The sequence below is a fragment of the Sphaerodactylus townsendi genome, linkage group LG03 (assembly GCF_021028975.2).
Source record: "Sphaerodactylus townsendi isolate TG3544 linkage group LG03, MPM_Stown_v2.3, whole genome shotgun sequence".
Classification (NCBI taxonomy): domain Eukaryota; kingdom Metazoa; phylum Chordata; class Lepidosauria; order Squamata; family Sphaerodactylidae; genus Sphaerodactylus; species Sphaerodactylus townsendi.
This window is the reverse complement of record NC_059427.1, coordinates 13141234-13167654: the sequence shown is the minus strand read 5'-3', so window position 1 is coordinate 13167654 and position 26421 is coordinate 13141234. Positions and strand designations below refer to the sequence as shown.

Here is a 26421-nt window from a genome sequence, read left to right as displayed (position 1 = left end):
CTGTAGGAAGGCGACATCATATAAATGGGAATAGCAAATATTACCAGACGATACATAAACCAGATGCAAGGAAAGGAGGCAGTCCGTGGCTGCGTAATTGTCCAACGCATGTCTCTTGTTGTTTGACCATCAAGGCTACGGAGCAATGGTGGGAAAGTCCATGGATTTCTCAAGAGCGTAGGGAGAGCTGCTGATAGTCCTTGGTATTGCAAGTTCAGTGACTCCCACGAGCAAGGCTGCGAGAGAAGGCATGTTCCGATAACAATCAAGTAGCTGAAAACAGCGGAGAGTTCCAAAGGTCAACCTATCGGGAATGTTCCTGGCTGCAACTTCAAACTTCAGCCAGGGGGCGTTAGAGAGGGAGAGAGAATGGCGACTGTAGATGAGGGGCAGCGACACGCGGCATCAACCTCTGAGCCACGGCCGGCCCAGGCTGCCATTCCCCCCAGGGGGGTGGCCCCAGCGGGGGCTGCGATCTTTGTGGAAGAATTGGCGTGCTGGCTCCAGAGAGATCTTTCTCATCTCGGCCCAGGCTGGGGGTAATTGGGCTTTCTCAATAGGGCTGCTGGGCTGGTGGGGAGATCCGTTCCATCCCCGGGATGGACTTGGCTTCCATCCGATGCTCATGGGCTGGCCGGGCATGGCGAGTTGGATTCCTGTATGGAAGAGAAAAACAAGCAACGCTTTTCCCCCAGGGGGTTTACGCTGGCTGAGTTAGTACAAAAACGATGGAGGACCTGAGCTCTGAGTGGGGGGGGGGGCTACTCCCCCTTTTTGTTTGTTTGGCCAACATCTCCTTAAAGATGCGGTTGGCCCATTCCGGTGATCACAACTATAAACATGTCATAATATAAAACAATTCTGGGCTAGGGTTTAATCACATGAGCAACTTGAGAGGAGTTTGCAAAAAAAAACACCTTTATCAAGTTCTAGAGCTGGAAGTGGGGTGTGTCAGCCCATTTGAGAGAAGAATGAAAAGTATGCAGAAGAAAAGGGAGGGGGGGAGGTTTGGATGTTAACCCTACCCTTCCCCCCTGTGAGGAGACTCTAGCTGATTGGAGTTCGCTTCCGATCTTCACAGTGGAGACTGAGTAAGATAGGTGGGGCTGAGAGAGCCCCTATGCACTGTGACTAGCCAGATGGCACTTCAGCCGAAAATGTGGAACCGCGAGTAATCCTGAATTATGCATATGAGCAGTGCTCATCAGAAGGCGGCAGTGTGAGCTCAGATAGACAAGGAAAAAAGGTTCTTAAGGCAGAAGAACTCTGAGGTTTACATTGGGAAAACTTTAAGCCACGAGTAGAGCTTAGAAGCAATGGAAGGAGTCCCTCATGGGGAAAACCTTAAAGTCCCTTTAGGGGCAGGAACCTAGAACATACATAAGCACATAATACAATGAGGAGGTTGCAATTTTGACTCAGAATCGCATAGACATCCTTAGGCCCAGCAGCAAACCAAGAGAAAGGAAGTGTGGTTATTTTAGCTGGAGTTGGGAAGCTTACTCTCTGGATCTTGCAGGGCGGTTCCTTTGCAGGCTGCGATCCTGCTCTCCCTGAGGTACTGACGATTCTGCTGCCACTGGGAGCTTTGAGCCTAGGGCTTTGCACAGGCTCGGAGGCTATGAGATCTGGTTTGAACCTTACGGCCGGAGGGGGCCAAGGGGGTTTCTTCTTTATGAAGGACTCTAGGCTTAAGGCCATTGTGCGAGCATCTTCCCCTTTCCATGCCTCATTGTCCTGTAGATTGGCTAGGGGACATTCTGAGGAGGGTTCAAGACGGCAGTCCTCTTGGTTAGTGAGACAGACTGGGCATAGTGCCAGAATGTTGGCGTTTCCCTCCGTCAGCATTTCTTTCTGCTGAAACTCAGTGGTTGTGAACTCTGTAGAGATTTTGAAATCACGCGCCACTCCTGCAGCACTGGACGGAGAGCATAGTGACCTCCAGAAACAGAAGGGAGCTAGCAGGCAGCAGGAAGCCTGGGCAGACGTACAGACGTAGAGGAGGAGCAAGCAACGAGATTTAGATCAGCTGAACTTAGATTAGACTCGAGCGAGAGCATAGAGGCAGGAGGATCAAGGATGGATGGTGGCAGTTCACCTCTGCGGGATGTTTTGTCCACACCTGGATGTGGATGGCTCCCTGAGTGAGTGGAGTAGAGTGACCCCCTGGGGTGATGAACAATCCTTGCTCAGCGGCGGAAGCTTTTGGCAAAACCAGCCCAATGGTCTCCGTGGGGATGGGATCATTATATACTGAGCTGGAGCAGTAGAAGATCTCATGAGAGGGAAACTCCGGGGGAAGAGGTTTGAGGAATGCGAGTCTTGGTTCCGGGCTGGGAGGTGCCCGGTGGCCCAGGGGCCTCCCCAGCCCGGGAGCATTAGGAGCACCCTGGTCCCTAGACTTTCCTGGGGGTCTTCGCCCAGGCCTGGAGAAAGACCACTCCTCCGTCAGGGTTGTAGGCCCCCGCTTGCCGGGTAGCCTACAATCCCACTCGAGGAAAATGTCCTGGCTTGTTGCAATTGGAAACACTTCGCTTGAGGGCTGTCTCATGGAAGAGGAGGCGGCTAGAGAGAGCTACAGCTTGAGTAGGCGAAAGACCCGATATCCTGGCCTTGGTAGCCTGCCAGGCCAGTTAGGGAGTTCCTGCCTAGACCTGCTGATGGTAACTTTGCGGCACTCTCAGGCGGGCGTTTTTTTCCTTGGCCGAGGCGCTTAAGGAGCTCGCCCTGGAGCGCCTCGGCTCATTGTCGACTTGCCTCCTGAGGCCTCCTGGGAGCCTGTTCCCTGTGACGAACTCAGCACTTAGAATGCTCTTGAGGGTTTTGTACGGATGGCAGAGAAACTTTGGAGTTGGCTGTCCGGCACTGGGGACCTTCCCCAAATGCCTTGTAGGCACACTCAGAAGCGATTGCAAGGAGTGGCCCTCTGGCAGAGCGATCTGATCATTGGGCTTAAGCGAAAGCTTAGTAGCCACGTAAAACTGCTTGTGGCAGTGCTTGAGCTGCTCACTCTACTTGCCCGCTGCTGGTGACACTTTCGCTTTCCCAGACCCACATACACAGCAGGGGTTCAAGAGCATGCGAAAAGTGGTTTTCAAATCCTCAGGAGCTTGTTAGGTAGTTCCTCGCGACATGATGCCAACATGCTACCTCACATAGGGGCTGAGTGATTCCTACGATCCGCATCGCCTTGCGGGAATCAATTGAGAATGTTGTAACCTAGGAGGCGGTATTCGACAACTTCTTGAGAACGATGCCATCCTCCCCCTCATGATCGATGTATGATGGATGGGGCTGCGGCAAGGATGTCGACATCGTCTTCCGTCCAGGGTTTCCTTTTACTTCGCAGATCGTGGCTATCACGCTCTGCTAGGTTTTCGAAACCAGCGCCATTACGATGGCTAGCCGACGGAGAAGTGCTTGTTGGCTTCAGAAAATGAAGGCGGTGAAAGGGAGGAGGCGGCCGAGGCAGCGGGAGGATTTGAAGGAGGCGGAGCAGCAAGGGAGGCAGAAGGAGGACAGACATCCAATTTAGTGGATAGAGAAAGTTCCGGGGGTGAAGCTGAAGCTGAAGAGAGACCGAGAAAGGAGGGCGATCTACGACAAGGGAGCCATGAACCTGCAGGCTGATGGCGACATAGCATTATCTCCATGTCAGTAGCAGTGACATCCGGTAGCGCCAGGTTCTGTGTGAAAATTATTAGCCCGATGTTTTCCCAATCCGCAAGATTCAATGTACCCCTTTCTGGTCACCATGGACACTGAGCTTCAATCTCCTCAACTTAATTTCGCGCCAGCTCCCCTCTCTTTATGGAGACCCTGGGGCTTTCAATTAAGCTAACGTGCTTGTCATAAGCCCTGCTTTTGCAAAGCTCCCATACTTACCCGTTGTTCCGTCGGACGTGAGAGTGTCCTAGGTTCGGGTCCCTGGATCGCGCCGATCCAGCTGGTTGGTGATGCAGAAAGGTGGGTCCCTGGATGCGCCGATCCAGCGGACGTCGGTACCGCGGCCCTTTCCCAGGCGACGGTAAGCAGGGTGGAGGTTCGAGGATTCCCGGGTTTCGGCACCAGTTTGTAGTCATGCCCGCGTTGCCCCAAGGAAGAGACGACACGCGGGGATTTCATCTGGTGGAGAGAGCCAGCGAGCAGGAGCGCGGGATCCCATGGACATGGTGACTCTGCTTTGTGCTAGCCTCTGGCTCCTTTTATTAGGGTTTACAAGAGGGGAGGAAATGTGGGCGGACCGGGAGGCAGGAGAGCGGGAGAGCATCATGTGATGCATGATCTCATCAGGCTGCTACATGCAGGAGGAAGCATCAGCGTCTGGGTCTAATCCACACCTGGGGGCGAAAGCTCCATTGTCCATTTGTCTGGGACACCCGGTGGTTGTGAGCCAGGTAGTTCATGACCTGTGACTCACCAGGGGGTGGGGGATGGGGGAGCGGGTGCGACCAGATGGCCGTAGTTGGGCCGGCATGCCAGCACTCTGCCTACGGTGCTGCTGGGTCAGCAGCTCATCCCTACATTGCCTTTTCCCAAGAACCTCTAGGTTTCCTCTTATGTTATCATTGCAGTAGCCCAGTTGGTAAGCGAGGCTGAAAGATGTTACCTTGGCAAGGGCAAACTAATGATCATTATAGGTCAACAGACATATGAACTCAAGTCTTCATTATCCAGATCCAACACATTTCTCTTCCCCTCCAGAGAACAACTTTGAAGAAAGGAACAAGGATTCTGGATTACTGTTCCCCATTTTGGATTCTTAACAACCCCTGAGTCAACAGCTGCTTCATGCTCTCATACACACTGTTTCGTTGAATCTATGTTCACAACTAAGGAGTCAGATTTTGACCCAGAGTCTTCTAGTAGTTGATTGCGAACCACAAAATAAACATGAATATATATTTTGGTGGGAGTGTACTTCCTAAATTGAACTCTTTATGTATAAGTGTAGTCGACCCACGCGGTCAGCGTAAGAACGAGACGAGACGCGGATCCACCCCCCCCCCCCCCCACCCCCCCCCCCCCCCACCCCCCCCCCCCCCCACCCCCCCCCCCCCCCACCCCCCCCCCCCCCCACCCCCCCCCCCCCCCACCCCCCCCCCCCCCCACCCCCCCCCCCCCCCACCCCCCCCCCCCCCCACCCCCCCCCCCCCCCACCCCCCCCCCCCCCCACCCCCCCCCCCCCCCACCCCCCCCCCCCCCCACCCCCCCCCCCCCCCACCCCCCCCCCCCCCCACCCCCCCCCCCCCCCACCCCCCCCCCCCCCCACCCCCCCCCCCCCCCACCCCCCCCCCCCCCCACCCCCCCCCCCCCCCACCCCCCCCCCCCCCCACCCCCCCCCCCCCCCACCCCCCCCCCCCCCCACCCCCCCCCCCCCCCACCCCCCCCCCCCCCCACCCCCCCCCCCCCCCACCCCCCCCCCCCCCCACCCCCCCCCCCCCCCACCCCCCCCCCCCCCCACCCCCCCCCCCCCCCACCCCCCCCCCCCCCCACCCCCCCCCCCCCCCACCCCCCCCCCCCCCCACCCCCCCCCCCCCCCACCCCCCCCCCCCCCCACCCCCCCCCCCCCCCACCCCCCCCCCCCCCCACCCCCCCCCCCCCCCACCCCCCCCCCCCCCCACCCCCCCCCCCCCCCACCCCCCCCCCCCCCCACCCCCCCCCCCCCCCACCCCCCCCCCCCCCCACCCCCCCCCCCCCCCACCCCCCCCCCCCCCCACCCCCCCCCCCCCCCACCCCCCCCCCCCCCCACCCCCCCCCCCCCCCACCCCCCCCCCCCCCCACCCCCCCCCCCCCCCACCCCCCCCCCCCCCCACCCCCCCCCCCCCCCACCCCCCCCCCCCCCCACCCCCCCCCCCCCCCACCCCCCCCCCCCCCCACCCCCCCCCCCCCCCACCCCCCCCCCCCCCCACCCCCCCCCCCCCCCACCCCCCCCCCCCCCCACCCCCCCCCCCCCCCACCCCCCCCCCCCCCCACCCCCCCCCCCCCCCACCCCCCCCCCCCCCCACCCCCCCCCCCCCCCACCCCCCCCCCCCCCCACCCCCCCCCCCCCCCACCCCCCCCCCCCCCCACCCCCCCCCCCCCCCACCCCCCCCCCCCCCCACCCCCCCCCCCCCCCACCCCCCCCCCCCCCCACCCCCCCCCCCCCCCACCCCCCCCCCCCCCCACCCCCCCCCCCCCCCACCCCCCCCCCCCCCCACCCCCCCCCCCCCCCACCCCCCCCCCCCCCCACCCCCCCCCCCCCCCACCCCCCCCCCCCCCCACCCCCCCCCCCCCCCACCCCCCCCCCCCCCCACCCCCCCCCCCCCCCACCCCCCCCCCCCCCCACCCCCCCCCCCCCCCACCCCCCCCCCCCCCCACCCCCCCCCCCCCCCACCCCCCCCCCCCCCCACCCCCCCCCCCCCCCACCCCCCCCCCCCCCCACCCCCCCCCCCCCCCACCCCCCCCCCCCCCCACCCCCCCCCCCCCCCACCCCCCCCCCCCCCCACCCCCCCCCCCCCCCACCCCCCCCCCCCCCCACCCCCCCCCCCCCCCACCCCCCCCCCCCCCCACCCCCCCCCCCCCCCACCCCCCCCCCCCCCCACCCCCCCCCCCCCCCACCCCCCCCCCCCCCCACCCCCCCCCCCCCCCACCCCCCCCCCCCCCCACCCCCCCCCCCCCCCACCCCCCCCCCCCCCCACCCCCCCCCCCCCCCACCCCCCCCCCCCCCCACCCCCCCCCCCCCCCACCCCCCCCCCCCCCCACCCCCCCCCCCCCCCACCCCCCCCCCCCCCCACCCCCCCCCCCCCCCACCCCCCCCCCCCCCCACCCCCCCCCCCCCCCACCCCCCCCCCCCCCCACCCCCCCCCCCCCCCACCCCCCCCCCCCCCCACCCCCCCCCCCCCCCACCCCCCCCCCCCCCCACCCCCCCCCCCCCCCACCCCCCCCCCCCCCCACCCCCCCCCCCCCCCACCCCCCCCCCCCCCCACCCCCCCCCCCCCCCACCCCCCCCCCCCCCCACCCCCCCCCCCCCCCACCCCCCCCCCCCCCCACCCCCCCCCCCCCCCACCCCCCCCCCCCCCCACCCCCCCCCCCCCCCACCCCCCCCCCCCCCCACCCCCCCCCCCCCCCACCCCCCCCCCCCCCCACCCCCCCCCCCCCCCACCCCCCCCCCCCCCCACCCCCCCCCCCCCCCACCCCCCCCCCCCCCCACCCCCCCCCCCCCCCACCCCCCCCCCCCCCCACCCCCCCCCCCCCCCACCCCCCCCCCCCCCCACCCCCCCCCCCCCCCACCCCCCCCCCCCCCCACCCCCCCCCCCCCCCACCCCCCCCCCCCCCCACCCCCCCCCCCCCCCACCCCCCCCCCCCCCCACCCCCCCCCCCCCCCACCCCCCCCCCCCCCCACCCCCCCCCCCCCCCACCCCCCCCCCCCCCCACCCCCCCCCCCCCCCACCCCCCCCCCCCCCCACCCCCCCCCCCCCCCACCCCCCCCCCCCCCCACCCCCCCCCCCCCCCACCCCCCCCCCCCCCCACCCCCCCCCCCCCCCACCCCCCCCCCCCCCCACCCCCCCCCCCCCCCACCCCCCCCCCCCCCCACCCCCCCCCCCCCCCACCCCCCCCCCCCCCCACCCCCCCCCCCCCCCACCCCCCCCCCCCCCCACCCCCCCCCCCCCCCACCCCCCCCCCCCCCCACCCCCCCCCCCCCCCACCCCCCCCCCCCCCCACCCCCCCCCCCCCCCACCCCCCCCCCCCCCCACCCCCCCCCCCCCCCACCCCCCCCCCCCCCCACCCCCCCCCCCCCCCACCCCCCCCCCCCCCCACCCCCCCCCCCCCCCACCCCCCCCCCCCCCCACCCCCCCCCCCCCCCACCCCCCCCCCCCCCCACCCCCCCCCCCCCCCACCCCCCCCCCCCCCCACCCCCCCCCCCCCCCACCCCCCCCCCCCCCCACCCCCCCCCCCCCCCACCCCCCCCCCCCCCCACCCCCCCCCCCCCCCACCCCCCCCCCCCCCCACCCCCCCCCCCCCCCACCCCCCCCCCCCCCCACCCCCCCCCCCCCCCACCCCCCCCCCCCCCCACCCCCCCCCCCCCCCACCCCCCCCCCCCCCCACCCCCCCCCCCCCCCACCCCCCCCCCCCCCCACCCCCCCCCCCCCCCACCCCCCCCCCCCCCCACCCCCCCCCCCCCCCACCCCCCCCCCCCCCCACCCCCCCCCCCCCCCACCCCCCCCCCCCCCCACCCCCCCCCCCCCCCACCCCCCCCCCCCCCCACCCCCCCCCCCCCCCACCCCCCCCCCCCCCCACCCCCCCCCCCCCCCACCCCCCCCCCCCCCCACCCCCCCCCCCCCCCACCCCCCCCCCCCCCCACCCCCCCCCCCCCCCACCCCCCCCCCCCCCCACCCCCCCCCCCCCCCACCCCCCCCCCCCCCCACCCCCCCCCCCCCCCACCCCCCCCCCCCCCCACCCCCCCCCCCCCCCACCCCCCCCCCCCCCCACCCCCCCCCCCCCCCACCCCCCCCCCCCCCCACCCCCCCCCCCCCCCACCCCCCCCCCCCCCCACCCCCCCCCCCCCCCACCCCCCCCCCCCCCCACCCCCCCCCCCCCCCACCCCCCCCCCCCCCCACCCCCCCCCCCCCCCACCCCCCCCCCCCCCCACCCCCCCCCCCCCCCACCCCCCCCCCCCCCCACCCCCCCCCCCCCCCACCCCCCCCCCCCCCCACCCCCCCCCCCCCCCACCCCCCCCCCCCCCCACCCCCCCCCCCCCCCACCCCCCCCCCCCCCCACCCCCCCCCCCCCCCACCCCCCCCCCCCCCCACCCCCCCCCCCCCCCACCCCCCCCCCCCCCCACCCCCCCCCCCCCCCACCCCCCCCCCCCCCCACCCCCCCCCCCCCCCACCCCCCCCCCCCCCCACCCCCCCCCCCCCCCACCCCCCCCCCCCCCCACCCCCCCCCCCCCCCACCCCCCCCCCCCCCCACCCCCCCCCCCCCCCACCCCCCCCCCCCCCCACCCCCCCCCCCCCCCACCCCCCCCCCCCCCCACCCCCCCCCCCCCCCACCCCCCCCCCCCCCCACCCCCCCCCCCCCCCACCCCCCCCCCCCCCCACCCCCCCCCCCCCCCACCCCCCCCCCCCCCCACCCCCCCCCCCCCCCACCCCCCCCCCCCCCCACCCCCCCCCCCCCCCACCCCCCCCCCCCCCCACCCCCCCCCCCCCCCACCCCCCCCCCCCCCCACCCCCCCCCCCCCCCACCCCCCCCCCCCCCCACCCCCCCCCCCCCCCACCCCCCCCCCCCCCCACCCCCCCCCCCCCCCACCCCCCCCCCCCCCCACCCCCCCCCCCCCCCACCCCCCCCCCCCCCCACCCCCCCCCCCCCCCACCCCCCCCCCCCCCCACCCCCCCCCCCCCCCACCCCCCCCCCCCCCCACCCCCCCCCCCCCCCACCCCCCCCCCCCCCCACCCCCCCCCCCCCCCACCCCCCCCCCCCCCCACCCCCCCCCCCCCCCACCCCCCCCCCCCCCCACCCCCCCCCCCCCCCACCCCCCCCCCCCCCCACCCCCCCCCCCCCCCACCCCCCCCCCCCCCCACCCCCCCCCCCCCCCACCCCCCCCCCCCCCCACCCCCCCCCCCCCCCACCCCCCCCCCCCCCCACCCCCCCCCCCCCCCACCCCCCCCCCCCCCCACCCCCCCCCCCCCCCACCCCCCCCCCCCCCCACCCCCCCCCCCCCCCACCCCCCCCCCCCCCCACCCCCCCCCCCCCCCACCCCCCCCCCCCCCCACCCCCCCCCCCCCCCACCCCCCCCCCCCCCCACCCCCCCCCCCCCCCACCCCCCCCCCCCCCCACCCCCCCCCCCCCCCACCCCCCCCCCCCCCCACCCCCCCCCCCCCCCACCCCCCCCCCCCCCCACCCCCCCCCCCCCCCACCCCCCCCCCCCCCCACCCCCCCCCCCCCCCACCCCCCCCCCCCCCCACCCCCCCCCCCCCCCACCCCCCCCCCCCCCCACCCCCCCCCCCCCCCACCCCACTGATGGGAATTGTAGTTCATGAACATCTGGAGAGCCGCAGGTTGCAGACCCCTGGCCTAGGGACTGCAGGTACCCTCTGTCGTCGGGCGCCACTAATCTGGTGACGACTTGGGAGGGGCTGAGGACGCCCGAAGACGATGAGGCAGCAGAACTTCCTGGTCATGTGGGGGGCCTGACCCCCCTCCCAGCCAGCGGTCCCTTCTGCCTTCTCCTCTGGGGAGAGCAGAAGCAACTGCAAGGCTCCGTCCTCATCTCATTTGCTTTTATAAGCATGGGGGTTGGAGCCCGCCCCCAAGACCCGCCCCGGTGCTTATAAAAGCAAAGGAGACGAGGATGGAGCCTTGCAGTTCTGTCTGCTCTCCCCAAAGGGGAGGGCAGAAGGGACTGCCAGGTGAGAGCCAGGAGAGGGCAGGGCCTGGGGGCGGGGCTGAGGGTGGCTGTCCCCCCACACGCCTCTGCTCTTCATATTAGTTTCAGCACACTTACATTTGGGTAAGCTCTGCTGTGTTTTTGCCTCTGTGCACTTTGCTGTAATGAAAAATGTATCTCTTACCGGAGAGAAATACCAACAATCCTTTTAAACTGGCTCTGCCAAAGATTGAACTAGGGACCTTCCGCCTGCCTACAAAGCAGATACTTTACTAATGAGTCACAGCCTCATACTATTAGACATTAGAGATTTTCTTTACAGCACATACCTCTGGAGCCGCTTTCTTCCATCAGCACTTCCGATCTCGATCTCTTCATCCTCCCTCCTTTCAAAAGAGCAGCTATTTCATCTGACAGGGGAAAAGGGTTTCTGGGATTGGTATTAGAAAGCAGAAATCGACCGGAAGCATTCCAGGAGCCTCATATCCACACACAGAGGCTCCCTGACAGATTTGCTAACACTGCTACAGAAACCCCACTGTTTTCAGCAGGAAGAGTACACTGGAGACTTCTCTTTCTTTTCTTTTTAAAAGTACCAATATAGTTGAGAGCACAGCTGTATGGAAAAAGGCATTCCTACAGGACCACAGATCCATCATACCATATCACAGTGATGGCGAACCTTTTCGAGACCGAGTGCCCAAATTGCAGCCCCAAACCCACTTATTTATCGCAAAGTGCCAACAGGGCAATTTAACCTAAATACTGAGGTTTTAGTTTAGAAAGAACGGTTGGCTCCGAGGCGCGCATTACTCAGGAGTAAGCTTGGTGAAGCAACGTGCAACGCTTCAAATGGGTGAATCACGACCCTAGGAGGGTTTATTCAGAAGCAAGCCCCATTGCCAGCAACCAAGCTTACTCCCAGGTAAAAGATCGTGTCCAGGCCAGCCTAGATGTGTGTGCTGGGGGGTGATTTTCCGCCCTCCCCCGTGACGAACTCAGTGCTCGCGTGCCCACCGAAAGGGCTCTGAGTGCCACCTCTGGGACCCGTGCCATAGGTTCGCCACCACTGCCATATCAGATCCCCAGAGATTCAGTCAATACTCAGTGAGATCTCTCTGACTAAAATCTTTACTTTCACAAAAATACAGCCTCAAAACAAGTCCAGCTTTTGAAGCCAGATCCTCCCATTCTTCCTCACTTAAGCTTACTATCCAGGCACCAAATGGTTCCCCGATACTAACTTTACTACTCTTCTAGACACCACACAAAGTTACTTTGTCCCGATAACTACTTCCTAGTTACCTCACATCAGAACTTGAACTGGCCTCTCATTAGCCTCACAGACCAGATAGAAAAAAAATGATTTGCCTGTTATCTGCTTCAGAAGTTTTAGCTAACCCTTTACCATTCACAGAGTACAAATTAATTTATTTATTGTATTCCTCATCTGCCTTTATCATTAAAGCTCAAGGTGGATTTCACAGTGTATGTCCATGCAATCAGTAGGAAAAGGTTTAATTAGTAATGGAAGAGGAGGAGGAGAAAGGAGGAAGTAGGAGGAAGGAGTTTAGATTTATACTTTCTCTTGTGTAAGGAGCCTCAAAGCGGCTTACAAACTCCTTTCCCTTCCACTCCCCACAACAGAATCCAGTTAATGTATTGATGTATTGGAAACATAGGGCTATAAATGTATCAATATATTTTGATTTAATTGTTATATACTGTTATTCTGATGTTTTGATTATTGCTGTGTAGTTCTGTATTATTGCTAATGTATTGACTTATGATTAACGTTGTGGATATTATGGATTTAGTGGTATGCATTAACGTGCTGCAAATGCTGCTGTTATTGTTTTCCAAAATTGTTTAGTTCAAAATGTTAAGTCGCCATCTGTAATCTGGTTCTATTTCCGTTCTGTGTAATTTATCATTGTTACATTGGTATAATCAGGGGTAGGGAACCTGCGGCTCGAGAGCCGCATGCGGCTCTTCTGCCCTTGCACTGCGGCTCCATGAGCCAAGCCGCTGGCCCCATCCTTGCCCGCCCTGCAGGCAGCAGGGCGAGTGCACCCATGCGCTTCTCAGAATGAGCGGAGTAAAAGGTAAAAGAACCCAATCTATACAGTGTTATCTTTATTTTAAATGTCAAAAATTATTTGCGGCTCCAAGTGTTTTCTTTTCCCGTGGAAAACGGGTCCAAATGGCTCTTTGAGTGTTAAAGGTTCCCTACCCCTGGTATAATGTATCTGTTTTTTATGTTGTTAGCCGCCCTGAGCCCTTCAGGGATAGGGCGGGGTATAAATATAAAGTGAAATGAAAATGAAATGAAAAAATGAAATAAGTGGGGCTAAGAAGGAGAAGAAGAAGAAGAAAGAGGAGGAGGAGGAGGAGAAAGAGGAGGAAAAGAAGTAGTAGTTTGGATTTATATCCCCCCTTTCTCTCCTGCAGGAGACTCAAAGGGGCTTACAATCTCCTTGCCCTTCCTCCCTCACAACAAACACCCTGTGAGGTAGGTGGGGCTGAGAGAGCTCCGAGAAGCTGTGACTAGCCCAAGGTCACCCAGCTGGCGTGTGTGGGGGTGTACAGACTAATCTGAATTCCCCAGATAAGCCTCCACAGCTCAGGCGGCAGAGCTGAGAATCAAACCCAGTTCCTCCAGATTAGATACACAAGCTCTTAACCTCCTACGCCACTGCTGCTCTTAGAGAGTTCTAAGAGAACTGTGACTAGCCCAAGGTCATCCAACAGGCTTCATGTAGAAGAGCAGAAAAATATATTCAGTTTACCAGATAAGAATCCACCACCTTCTACTATGAGCTCCAGTTCCCTCAAACATTCCAGTTTAGGCAAAGCCAGTAGAAAGCCAGTTTAGGCAAAGCCTTTGCAATCCCAAGGTCATTACAACATGGAAGAAGGCAAACAATAAGATTGCATTCAGGTGTTGTTTACCCCACCTTCCTCCTTCAAGAATACAGCAGAATAGGATAGCATCACAGAGATGCAAGGGACCATACAAGCCATCTAGTCAACTTCCCCTGCTCAACGCAGAATCAACCTAGAGCATCCCTGACAAGTGTTCATTCAACCGCTGCTGGGAGATTGCCAGAGAAGAGGAGCTAACCACCTCCCTAGGCAGCCAATTCGACTGCTGAACTTCTCTTACTGTAAAAAAAAATGTTTTAATGTCCAGTCTTTCCACCTGTAATTTATACCCATTATTGCAGGTCCTATCCTCTGCTGCCATCCTCAAAGCCTTTCAGATACTTAAAAAGAGCAATCATGTCTCTCTCGGGTTCCTCTTTTCCAGACTAAACATTCCCAAGTCCCTCAGCCTTTCCTCATAGTGCTTGATCTTCAGACCCCTCATCATTCTCAACACTCTCCTCTATACCTACCACATTCTGTCCACATCCTTTTTGAAGTGAGGCCTCCAGAACCATATCCAGCACTCCAAGTGGGACCTGACCAATGCAGTATACAGCAGGATTATGACATCCTGTAATTTGGATGTTATGCCCCTGTTTATATGCACCAAAACCACATTAACCTTTTTTGCTGCTGCATCACACCGAGTGCTCATATAACTTACAGTCCTCCCCATTCCCCCAAGAGCTTGTTCACACACAATGCTACCCAGAATTTAATCCCCTGTCTAGTGGGTGTGTTTCTCATTTTTGTTACCCAGGTGAAGAAGAGAAAGGAGGAGATGAAAGATCCACTTGATGCAGCAAGACTAATGGTTCCATTTGGAAGCCTGAGCTTTAGGCGGCAGATGACAAAGAGGTCACCAGAGACCAATCCCATGTTTTCTGAGCGTGGCCCTTCTTCTAGAAACTGGGGCTGCAATCTCCACAAGGTCCCACTCAGGAGCTTGCCAGATGGGTTGCTATGTGAATTTGGTAATCCTTAATGTTTCCAAACAGTTGATATTGCAGAGTTTCTATGACACATAATGGCTGGGGGGGGGGGGGGGAATGAGAGGAGGCTCAATGGCACCGCATAATGAAAGGAAGTCATTTGCTTTTACAGGGAAATCGGAGTGCTGCATAGGAAGGCCACAAAAGGGGCTTTCGCCTCCTTCCTTCCTTCTGAAAATACTTTTAAAGACACAGGGAGACACACATTTAATTCTTGCCTCAGGGGGAAAAAAACTCAACATGCAAAGGAAGGGTGTAAGAATAGAGAAGCAGCTTCCTATCTAGGGGAAAGCTTGCTTAACCTTATTCTCAGGATTGTAGAGGCTGCACAGGATGTGAGAGGTAAACCTGCCCCCATCCTTGTTCAACTCAGAAGAATTATTTCCAGCCCTCCAACTCTCTCCAATTTTCCAAAGCCTTTTACTAGCATGCTAAGAGGAACCTTGATGAGCACAGAAATATTTTCCACACAGTTAGAGAGTTTATGGAGTGAGGAATCAAGAAAGCAGAATTTGTACCCATCTCTGAACTGCTCAGGGGTTTGTCTGCTAAAGACACCAAGAGCTCACTGCTGGGTTCCCCCTCCCAAAAAGCTCTGCCTCGGCCCTTTCTTATTAGCTTCCTTACAGTAGGGCCTCCAAAAACACCAGGTTGGACTTAATGGCCCTTGTGGTCTCTTCCAACTCTATGATCTTTCCCACTCTTGTTCAGAAATCAGAATAATTCCCGTTATAAAATCCTCTGCAGAAATTCTTCATTACCATTGAATTTATCCAGGACTTCCTCCAGGAACAGCTTTTGGTCACAAAATTTCTGGATTTTGTCTTTCACACCAGTGGGAACAAGCACAGCATCTTCCAACAGCTCCTCCTCGTAACTAATGAAGGCGGCAAAAACAAAACAAAACAGCATTTACTCAAAGTCTGACTTTCATACGTCAACACGTAAGCATATAAAGAGCCCCTGCAGTTTTCTGACAGAGTCCGAGTAGTTCAAGTTAACTGGTTCAAAGCACATGTATGAGCAGTTGTGGGTTTTGCCCATTTGCAGGTTGGCACCCACTGAAAGCCCTACTCAGATGAATAAAGATGTCATGGAGGAACCCAGGGAGAGAGGCCGTCTCACAGACACAAGACTCTAAGGCCAGAAAAACCTTTGTATGTGATAGTCAGGTAACTGAGCCCAGTAACTGATGGGCAGTCAATGGAATGACTGCAGAACGCAAGTAATATGTATGCCCCATCTAGCTCCTGATAATAGTCAAGCAGCAGCAATCTTTAAAGTAAGACCTCTATAAGAGTGATTACAATAGTCTGGTCTTGATGTTATCATGGTGGCCAGACTGTTCATAGCAAGGTAAAGGGCCATCTTTCAGATTAAATTGGAAAAATGGTGGGAGATTTTGCGGCTGCAGTAACTTGTTTCTCCAACAGTAATGTTGGCTGCAGCATAATCCCAAGGCTCTTAACAATGCCATATCCAACATCAGCACATAGAATCATAGAGTTGGAAGAGACCCCAAGGGCCATCAAGTCCAACCCCCTGCCGTGCAGGATAAATGGAGGATAAGAGGAAGACACATACCTGGGCAAGCCATGTCCAAAGTCCTAGATGAGGGGTGGGGGAGAGAAAGAAAGAAAGATGATGTTGAAAGGAGGCTAAGACTGAGTTTTGAATCAATTGATTTAAAGATATTCAGCCTTGGTAACTTTTATTCATGTAACACAGGGGTCTGCAACCTGCGGCTCTCCAGATGCTCATGGACTACAATCCCCATCAGCCCCTGCCAGCACGGCCAATTGACCATGCCGGCAGGGGCTGATGGGGATTGTAGTCCATGAACATCTGGAGACAGAGGTGGGATCCAGCAGGTTCTCACAGGTTCCCGAGAGTAGGTTACTAATTATTTGTGTGTGCCGAGAGGGGGTTACTAATTGGTGATTTTGCCACGTGATTTTTGCCTTAGTTATGCTCCTCCTCTCAGCAGTAGCATGCAGAACTTGAAGCAGTCTAGCAGGAGGTGCACCGGGCGCAGGTCAATGGCAGCCTGCGCTATCGCGCTGCATTCGCTTCCATCACCAAGGACCTGGCGCAAGCATGCTGCATCCTTGCCACAGCCCCGCCCAGGAATGCCCCAACCCCGGAATGCCCGGCCACGCCCCTGTCATGCCCCACCCAGCCCCATTGGCACTACGCCACAGTTTGAATCCCACCACCATTACTAAAATGTTTGGATCCCACCACTGTCTGGAGAGCTGCAGGTTGCAGACCCGTGTTACATAAAAGCTCATTGTTTTCATGTTGACATATGGCAGTCGAGAGATAAATTCCTTGCTGTTCTCATCTCAGTAAGACATGTTAGCTAATCCGTTCAGACAAAGTACAGATCCACACTAACATGCCAGCCTTCCCAATGAACACACGAAGGAGGCTGAAAGCTAGCTGGCCCAACCATTGTTTCACCAGACCCATGACCCTCTCCTTCAAACTTGAATGCCAGAGAGGGGATCTTCCCAGCTATGCCAACATGGGACTACCAGACCATGGCCACACAGCCCGGAAATCCCACAACAATCAATTGGTTCCAGCCAGAAAAGCATTCAGCAATACATTAAAATATTGAATTAGGGGGCAAACCACAGGTTCGGCCAGACCCACCTGTTGTGTCTCTGGATTGTTTAATTATGTGACTTTGCATTTAGATGATTTCTCTTACTGAAAGTAGTATTAGAAAAGGGGATTTAGATGTTTATTGTCAGAATTAAAGTTTAGGTGCCAAAGTATTAATTGTTATACCCCAGTCTTCATGCCCCTCCACGTCAATCAACACCACCACTTGGCAGGAGGGAACAAGCAGACCAGGTCTCTCCTGGGAAATGAAACTAAGCAGCAAGGAAGAGGTAGTAGTCCGAGGGAGGGAGGAAAAAGTCATTAGATTGAGGATCTCACATTCCACCTGGGAGATATGGCAGGATCGGACCAGGACTGGGCAGATCGTGAAACCATTGAAGATGCATGCCCTCCCAAGATCCTCATTCATATTCAGGAGCCTTCAGATGAACCCCTCATTTGTATTTTAAAGTGGTCTGCAGCCAATTTCCCTAGAAAAAACTTTGCATTATTGGCAGTACTCGTGTATAAGTCCGAAGTTTTTCAGGACATTTTTTTTGTGCTGGAAAAAAAAAAAAGGAAAAAAAAAAAAAAAAGAAGCCCCCCCTCAACCTCTTATTATTATACACGAGTCAGCTGTAGTTTAAAAAATATTTTAGGGTTTTTACTTTGTTGGTCGCCAGGGGGTGCAGTTTTTAGGCTAGTAGCACCAAAATTTCAGGATATCATCAGGTGACACTCCTGATGATACCATCCAAGTTTGGTAAAGTTTGGTTCAAGGGGTACCCCCATCCCCCATTGTTTCCAATGGGAGCTAATAGTAGATGGGGCTACATTTTGAGGGTCCATAACTTTGGACCCCCTGAACCAAACTTCACCAAACCTGGGTGGTATCATCAGGAGGGTCTCCTAAAGATACTCTGAAATGTTGGTACTGCTAACATAAACATTCCTCCCCTGACCAAAAAGGAAATCCAGCTCTTTGAAGGATTTTAACTCTTGTGTTTTAGCTTGGTTGCTGGTTGAGCTAAGGTTTTTGTACTTTTAAAGTTATTGTTGAGACCATGTTGTTTTTGTTGACCCTCTTTTCCACTTACAGAGCTAGTTTACTGTTTTTCTTTGAAATAAATATTCAAAAACATTTAACCTACAGATGCCTCAATTAATGTAATTTTATTGATATCTTATTTTTATTTTTGAAATGTACCAGTAGCTGCTGCATTTCCCACCCTCAACTTATATGCGAGTCAATAAGTTTTCCCAGTTTTTTGTGGTAAAATTAGGTGCCTCGACTTATATGCGGGTCGACTTATACACGAGTATATATGGTAACAAAAGATCCCCCACCAGCTCAGAACCCAGCCTTTCTTAGGCTCACCTGCAGGAATTCCCTAGGTTTAAAGTAGTAGTCCGCCATATCATCTTCGATCTCTATCAGGAAATCGATCTGACGGTCAATTTTTTCCCCATGCTGATCCCTCTGCTCTGTGATCTCTTTCTCCAACTCTACCAGTCTGGCCAACCGAAGATTCTCTAGTTCATCCAGACACTGACGCAGGTGCTTGAATTTGGCCAGTGTCCTCTTTCTCTCTGCTTCCACCCGTTTCTGCAGAGTACAAACAGGAGAAAAGGGTAAATTGCTGAACACATCTCCAGGTCTTCCAGCATAGTCCTATACCAGTGGTGGCGAACCTTTGGCACTCCAGATGTTATGGACTACAATTCCCAACAGCCCCTGTCAGCAGGGTCAATTGGCCATGCTGGCAGGGGCTGATGGGAATTGTAGTCCATAACATCTGGAGTGCCAAAGGTTCACCACCACGGTCATATACCATCTGTTAATACCTCCCTCAAGTGATAGACCCCTTCAGGCCTCCTGGTAAGTGTTTACAGCGTCTTCCCTTCAAGGGCAGACAAGAAAATACACTTAAATTCTGACGAGCAGACCTGTATCACTCAGGACAACAACATGGAGAGCAAACGCAATTGCCATTTGAAGCCTTGGTCAAGGTGCAAAAGTTCTGCTATACTCTCCATGGAGAAGGCGGAACCTTCCCACCAGGCAGTGGTAGTGAGAGGACCGTATTAATGATGCACAGTGCTGCTTGTGAGGACTTCTGTTCACACCTACAGGGGATGGAGTAAGGGACTTGCACACATAGCTTTAGCCAGAGTTTATTGAGCAGACTGACGGATCCATGCAAATGTGTCAAGACTTTGTGAGTCATAAAAACTATGAAGATTCATTCTTTACTTGTGAAAAAGAGACTGCTCTGGCCCATCCTTTCCCCAAGCCTATATAAGGAGTCATAAAAACCTTCGCACACTGGGGCTTTGTGCCAGAAGGAAGTTAAACTGTGCCAATCACAGGGCAGAATGTTATATGTGCAACATAACAATGCCTGAAACTACATGTACCCTTTTGCAATATTTTAAAGGGACAACTCTCCTGCCTTGTCTACTGCTAATACATATATATTGGCTATAACTAAGACAACTGAACCCTCTTAGGGAAGCACAACTTCCTTCCCTCTCTATAAATTCTACCAGAGCAGGCAGGTGCAAACGGCATCCTTTGAGTTGGTCCTTAAAGCAACATATATTTTCCTCTTGGCTCCCTGTTCCCCTGCTGATATTCTGGAAGATTTGCACTTTGGGCACTAAAAGTATTATCACACAATGGATGTCTGAGTTAATCTGAGTTAATTCAAATTGGTTTGGAATCCCTTTTGCTTAAATGTGTGAATGAAGACAGTCACTGAAATTTTCTCCTATTTGGAATTTGCCCTATTTAACTGTTAAGTAGAATATTGCAACTCAAAAGACAATTGAGTTTCTGGTTTTAGTAACTTTGGACAGGTGCAAGAAATGAAGACTGAAACTTTTAATATTGAAGGGTGAGGACAGGCAGCTCATCAATAATTAGTAACCATTCTTGAAACTTCAGGGGCGGGGGAAAGCTGAAAGGTAAATTTAGTGAACTAGACAAAAAATTAAATAACTTAAAAGATTAAGGTAGTGAGTACTGAGCCACAAGAAACCAAGTGCTGAAAGGAAAGTTAAAGCAGAAAGACCTTGAGATCCCATTCAATAAATTATCATCAAGTTCGGAAGGGATGTATACCATACCTCGGAAATCCAGTCGGCTTTCAGAAAGAATTTGTAATAGTAATAATTTTGTGATTGGTAGAGTAAGCTGCTAACATAGGATCTACAACAACTAAAAAGCCCAAGGATGGGTTAGTTACATTTCATTTCTAAGGGCAAAAGAAGAACTGCAAATAAGATTTGGAAAGATAAAATCATGGAAATAAAAAGAAGTGCTATTGTGGTATTAAAAGATGGGAATTTTAAGATGGGAAGACACAAATTAAAGTTTTAAACAGAGATGAATTGTTTCCAACTACTCTAGAGAACGTTATATTGTATAAATTGTCATTATCCTGTATCTCCCCACCCCCACCTTTCTTCTTGTGTTCGTGGTTCTTACCAGCCACTCATCAGTCTTTTTCCCAGTATTGTATGAATAGAGTGTAAACGCACTCTCCATTTCACGTGGGACATTTATGTAAGCATCAATCTGGTGCTGTAGGAAAAAAAATGCAGGTTAAGCAGGAGTCAAATGTGTTTCAGGTGTCAAGGTTGGTCTAAGCCAGTGGTTCTCAACCTGGGGGTCAGGACCCCTTGGGGGGGGTCGAACGACCCTTTCACAGGGGTTGCCTAAGACTCTCTGCATCAGTGTTCTCCATCTGTAAAATGGATAAATGTTAGGGTTGGGGGTCACCACAACATGAGGAGCTGTATTAAAGGGTCGCGGCATTAGGAAGGTTGAGAACCACTGGTCTAACCTGATAGTTTGCTTCAAGGAGAACCTTTTGGAAGGCTGCCGCACTGCCTTCTGGGGCGCTCCCGGTTCCCGCCCTGTCACAGGGCAGGAAACAGGGGAGCGCCCCAGAAGGCAGTGCGGCAGCCTCCTGCACACGCAGCCGCAGGAGCGCACTGCCTTTTGGGGCGCTCCCAGTTTTCCCGCCCTGTCACAGGGCGGGAAATAGGGGAGCGCCCCAGAAGGCAGTGCAGCAGCCTCCCACACTGCCGCCTGGGGCGCTCCTGTTTACTGTCCTGTCACAGGGCGGGAAAACGGGGAGCGCCCCAAAAGGCAGTGCGCTCCTGCAGCCGCGCATGCGCACCCGCCCACCCTGGTCCCGGTTTAAAAAGGTGACAATCTGGTCACCTTACCTTTGGCCAATTACCCACTGGTGCTCTGGCTCATGGTGGGACAGGAAGTATGTTTGAGGCAAGAAATCTTCTCTTGATGTACTTCCTCTTCGCAGAACGCTGAGAGAGGAGGCACGTCAGGGCAAGATTTCTTGACCCAATGTGCTTCCTCGTCCTCATGCATGCTTCTCACTTTCCCCGAGGAAAGCAACAGTACTTCTGGCGCAACATTTTATGCCAGAGCGGGGTGAGGCCAGGGAACGCCGGCAGTGGGTAAGTGGCCTTTGTCAACTATCCTCACCTCTCCAGAGTGGTCAACCCTCCACAGTAACTGGTTGGCCACTGCGTGAGCCATGATAATGAGGTAGATTGACCACAGGTCTGATCCAACATGGTTCTTCTCATGTTCATACAAATGTTGAACTTTAATAGCATTGTAGTCACTGATCCCAACTGATGCAACATCTCTCACCAGGCCTAAAGACCTGCTCAGAAACAAGAGATGTTTTTCCCCTGGACATGTAAAAGCAAGCTGTCATACCAGTGCTTAACAGCAGAAAAGGACAAAGGAGGAGGCACCAATGGATATATCTGTGCATTGTGAGGCAAAATAAAGAGGAAATAACTACTCTTCCTCGAGCCCCTTGGAGAAAGAGCAGAATAAAAATATGGGGGAGAGCCTTGAGTATCAGCACCTTTTATTTTCCCAGCTCTGATTTCCCATAACCCCACCACTAGCAAGTTCTTACCGAGATTTCCACACCAACCACACAGTGATTTCTGTGTGCCTCCAACTTCATACAATCCTCACAGATAGCTGCTTGGTCATCTTCACAGAACAGATTCAATGGTTTCCGGTGTTCTCCACAATTTGCCCATTCTTTTGCCTCTTCTTTCACTTGTTCGACCCTCTGCTTTGTGGCTTCCACAAAGTCAGCCAGCTCCCTATTTGGCTCAAACTTCCTCCCTTCGAGGAAATAATGACACCACCTGGGGCAGCAGATGCTTGCATGCAACTCCTCCCAGCACCGGGTAATGCAGCTACGGCAGAAGTTGTGACCGCATTCCAGAGACACGGGATCCGTGAAATATTTTACACAGATGGTACAAATAGCGGCAGCCCAAGGCTTGTCCCTAGAGAACTCCACAGCCATAAGTTTGTGCTTTTCCTGCGTTCCTGAGAAATGTCTTCCAATACTGGGCTTTTCTTGCTATCTGAAAAACAAGGTTAAAGAGGAGAGTTTAAACGCTTGACAGAAAATTAAATAGAGAAGATGAAACACTTCATTAGACATGGCCCACCACCCCTACTCAGAGAGGACTGACAAATCCCAGAAAGGAACCAAAAAGGCTGAGAAATCTAAAAACTGTCCCTTAATATATATGAAATACATAATTTATTGCACTGTGTTATATTCTAAGCACTATATGTAAAAATTTCAACAAAAATATACATTCATTTCTAAGAACATATGCAATACCATAGTATCATAAAATGTATTACAAACAACCACAAAAACTTAATTTTGGTGATCAAATGCACTATATTTCAGGATATAACACATAAAAGACCTAACACGCTTCGATCCAACCAGTCAGAGAAAGATAAAACATTCCACAGCCTATTGGAAGCTTCCAAGGTAAGCCATTCTCCTCTGACTGATGTAGCCATTTCTGAAAGGGTGCTTGCTCCCTACCTACAGGGATCTTTGCTTTCAGGAAAAGATTCCCCAGGGAAGAAGCAGGTGGGTGTCAGGAAACACACACATGGTGGTCACAAGTAACATACTACACTTGGACTAAAAGTTGTGCCACTGGCTCTACCTGACAATGCTTAGCATTATTCGGAGTGATACTATACTTTCAACTATGCTTTGTAGCATCCCATTGCGGACAAGGAGCTGTCTGTCACAGAGTTCTGGCTTGCAAAAAGCTACTCTGCAGACTGAAGGCTTTGATCTGTGGTTCTCAACCTTCCTAAGGCCGCGACCCTTTAATACAGTTCCTCATGTTGTGGTGAACCCCAACCCTAACATTTATCCATTTTGCAGATGGAGAACACTGATGCAGAGAGTCTTAAGCGACCCCTGTGAAAGGGTCGTTCGACCCCCCCCCCCAAAGGATCCCGACCCCCAGGTTGAGAACCACTGGCTCAGATAAAAATTCAACCAAGGCACCTAACTCAGCCTGTCCAGAAGCAAACCCATGCCACTGCTCACCCTTTCCCAATTCGTATAGATTAAGTCATATATATTACAGGCAGGAGCAGCCTCAGAAATTAAAATGGTTCAAGAGCAAGTGACCCCATGGTATCAGAAGTCACTGCTGCAGGGGCCAACAATATACAGCAGCTCACTTGTTATCACCCCCACAAAATGGTTGGCCAGGTCAAAGTGGCCCCTGAGACAATGGCAGAACTACTGGGCTTGACTTGGCTTGCTCTTGGCTACCAGCAATTCTATAGGTACTCTCTGTGTAAATTAAAATGATCACTCTTCCCCAGTATAAAGGGATAAGTGTATACAGAACATAGCTTTAAATTTAATGTTGAAAAATGTGTGCATGCTTTTCCTCAAGCCTTCAATGTATCACACTCTCCTCACATAACAGCAAAACCAGAAAGAATATTTTCTCAACAGTTACCACTCAAAAGGTCACCGTTGGAGCAAACGTTTGTTTTTGAAACTGAGCTCTGAATAGAAATGTCCCAGGCTCAAAACTTGCATTGTATGACAAGGCTGAAGTTGGTTCCCAGTTCCTTATTCACATTTTTACGTTCCTGAATCCTGATTCAGACAATTTAAAAGCTCTGCACTCCAAAATAAGGTTTGGGACACCATATATCATACACACATTCAGGGGACTCTGCCCTTCAAGTTCTAGCTGGTTCCTGGTCCAAAGCTTAGCTCTTGTGCCAGCTGTACCAAAGTGGGGTACCCCAAGGATAAATGTACATAGACTCTGGGGCCTACCTGAACCCCAAAAAGAATTCTGGACCACCCCACATCACACATTCCTACACTCTAAACACGAAAGAAGATATACAGTAGTGCCGTGTTCAGACGCTGTTTCTGGCACCATGAGCTTCTATTTGGGTCACAACCAGGGAGCCTGTTTTGCGAGAAGATGTTATTCCTTTCAGCCTGTACAAAGGCATCGCTCCAATGAGGCAGTATTCAATGCATTTCAATGCGCCTTTCAGTACATGTGGACAATGTTTTAAGAAGACAACAGAAAATTCTTGGCAAAATGTTTTTCCCTTTCACCTCCTCCACATCTCCTCAACTATTCCAATGGGGAGTGGAGCAACATGGAGGTGGGGGTATAATTTTCATTTTAGTTTATTTTTGTTGTTCAGGGTTTCAAAACGTTCAGAAATTCTGCACCTTGCTAGATCAGAAGAAATGTCTATCGACACAATAAGCTATGGCAACCAGTGAAAAACCTCAGAAAGCCTACAAGCAGTGGCAAGGAAGCTATTGCAATCCTCCAACTGACTACTTGGCTCCTCAACATTTACTCGCGGTCACTAAAAGACCTCCATAGGAAGTCAGCTCAATTCTCCGAACATGTCCCCTGCCCCTCCCTTTTTAAAGACGTGTAACTTAATGGCTATCACCATACTCCATAGAAATGCACTGATCCATCTATTTTCATTGCTAAGGCTTTAAGAATGGTCTTTGGGAATGCCTAAATCCCAACTGTTTGTTTTAAAGGTGGGGAGAGGGGAAATTAAAATGAATGATAGCTGCTACACAACCTTCCAAAGCAAGCTATAGATTTTTTTAGGGGGGGGTATAGATTTTTTTAGGGGAGATTCATGCCCTGGGGGCATGGCCCTACCCAAGCCCCGCCCCCAGCCTCAAAGGGGACATGCTCTTAAGAAGTGAGCTGACTCGTTAGCTCGTGATGAGGGGGCCAAGCATCACACGGAACACGCCCTTGGACGGAACAACAGCCAATCGGAACTCTCGTTTGTACTGCATTCCAGGGCAATGCAAAAACAAGGGGGTTCTAAAGCAACAAGAACAGCCACAACAACCTGGTGATGTGTGAATGATCTCGAGCAAGGAAACAGCAACAAAAAGGTCAGGATGTCGATGCGGATTGCCTTAATTCAAGAACAAACCGTGTGTGCGAAAAAGAAGGCATGCTTTGCCTGCCGCCATTCATTTGCCAACCTGCTGAGAGCACCGGAACTCACCACGTCTCAAAAAACTCAGGCTTTGCCTATTGAAGGGATGGCCTCTCCTGCCCACATGCACGAAAAGCAGACTCAACAGGTCTGCACCGAAGGGGCGCTGTGTGTGTGTGTGTGTCCCTTTGGGGGCCAAAATCGCAAGCCAGCGCCTCAGGCACCGTCTCATGCGGCGCACAGAGAGAGCAACGGAGGCGAACGGGTGCTGCGAAAGGAACGGGGAAGTCTCCCCCAACCCCCCGCGTGGTGTGAGCGGCCGCATGGGCGCCCCTCAGCTCCCCCTTTGCAAACTACAGCCGTCCTCAAGCGGAGCTGCGGAGTTTACTTCACCGCGTCGAGGGAGGGAGACCTGGCCAAGGACTCTCCGTGCCCGGGAAACCCTGCTGCGTTTGTGCCCGGCGCCGGCAGCAGCTGCGCGCCTCTGCCCCGAGGGCTGCTTACCTTGTGAACCAGCCCAAGCCGCAGGAGCCTGATGTGCAGCCCCCGCCCCCCGCCCCCGCCAACTCCCCAGCCTACCCCCAACAGGACGGTGGCTCCTCTGGGCGCGCTTGGCGGATCCCTCCTGCTTTGGAGTCTTGCAGCCCGGGGAGCCGCGCTTCAGTCTCTGCTTGAGCGGATCTAAAGACCCGGGACGTCTCTCCTTTCACCCAACACGGGTGAACTTCTCTCAAGCAGCGTCCTCTTTTCCTGCTTTTCGTTCCGTGGGGACAAAAGACAGTGGTGGGAGCAGTGGGGTTTACTGCCCGCCCCCTCTCTGCGAGGCAAATGATAAGCAAAAGTACTCCAGGTGCCCCCTGGCTCTCCTCGCGCTTTCAGCCGGGGTGGGGGGCGGAGCTGCAGACAGATAATGGGGGGGGTTTGAACCCGAGAACCCCCCCCTTACCTACGTCCTTGCAAGCTACAACCTCTCCCCTTACCCCCAAACCCCCCAATACTTACTTGCTCCAGCCAGATCTCACCCTACAAGGACCATCCCAGCAACCTGAAACTGCAGGATCTGAACTGCCGCTAAAATAAAAGAAAACTGAGGCAATTAAATGAATAACACGTGCCTCGAAAAGAAAAGTAATCGAATGAGTGATCCCGATTCCCCGCTGCAGCCAATCACGGCG

At 56.5% G+C, this 26421-nt stretch overlaps 1 protein-coding gene across 1 annotated transcript; it reads right to left on the bottom strand.

Annotated features, from left to right (window-relative positions):
- Positions 1–553: 553 nt before the first annotated feature.
- LOC125427685 (tripartite motif-containing protein 12A-like) lies at positions 554–26421 on the bottom strand. Its single transcript, XM_048487237.1, has 9 exons — positions 26249–26421; positions 21861–22326; positions 20387–20482; positions 18275–18502; positions 15871–15893; positions 15048–15163; positions 10696–10776; positions 2255–2426; positions 554–656 (listed from the first exon to the last, which is right to left on the bottom strand). The coding sequence occupies exons 2-9, from the start codon at positions 22263–22265 to the stop codon at positions 554–556; spliced, it is 1224 nt and encodes a 407-aa protein (XP_048343194.1). The 5' UTR covers positions 22266–22326; positions 26249–26421.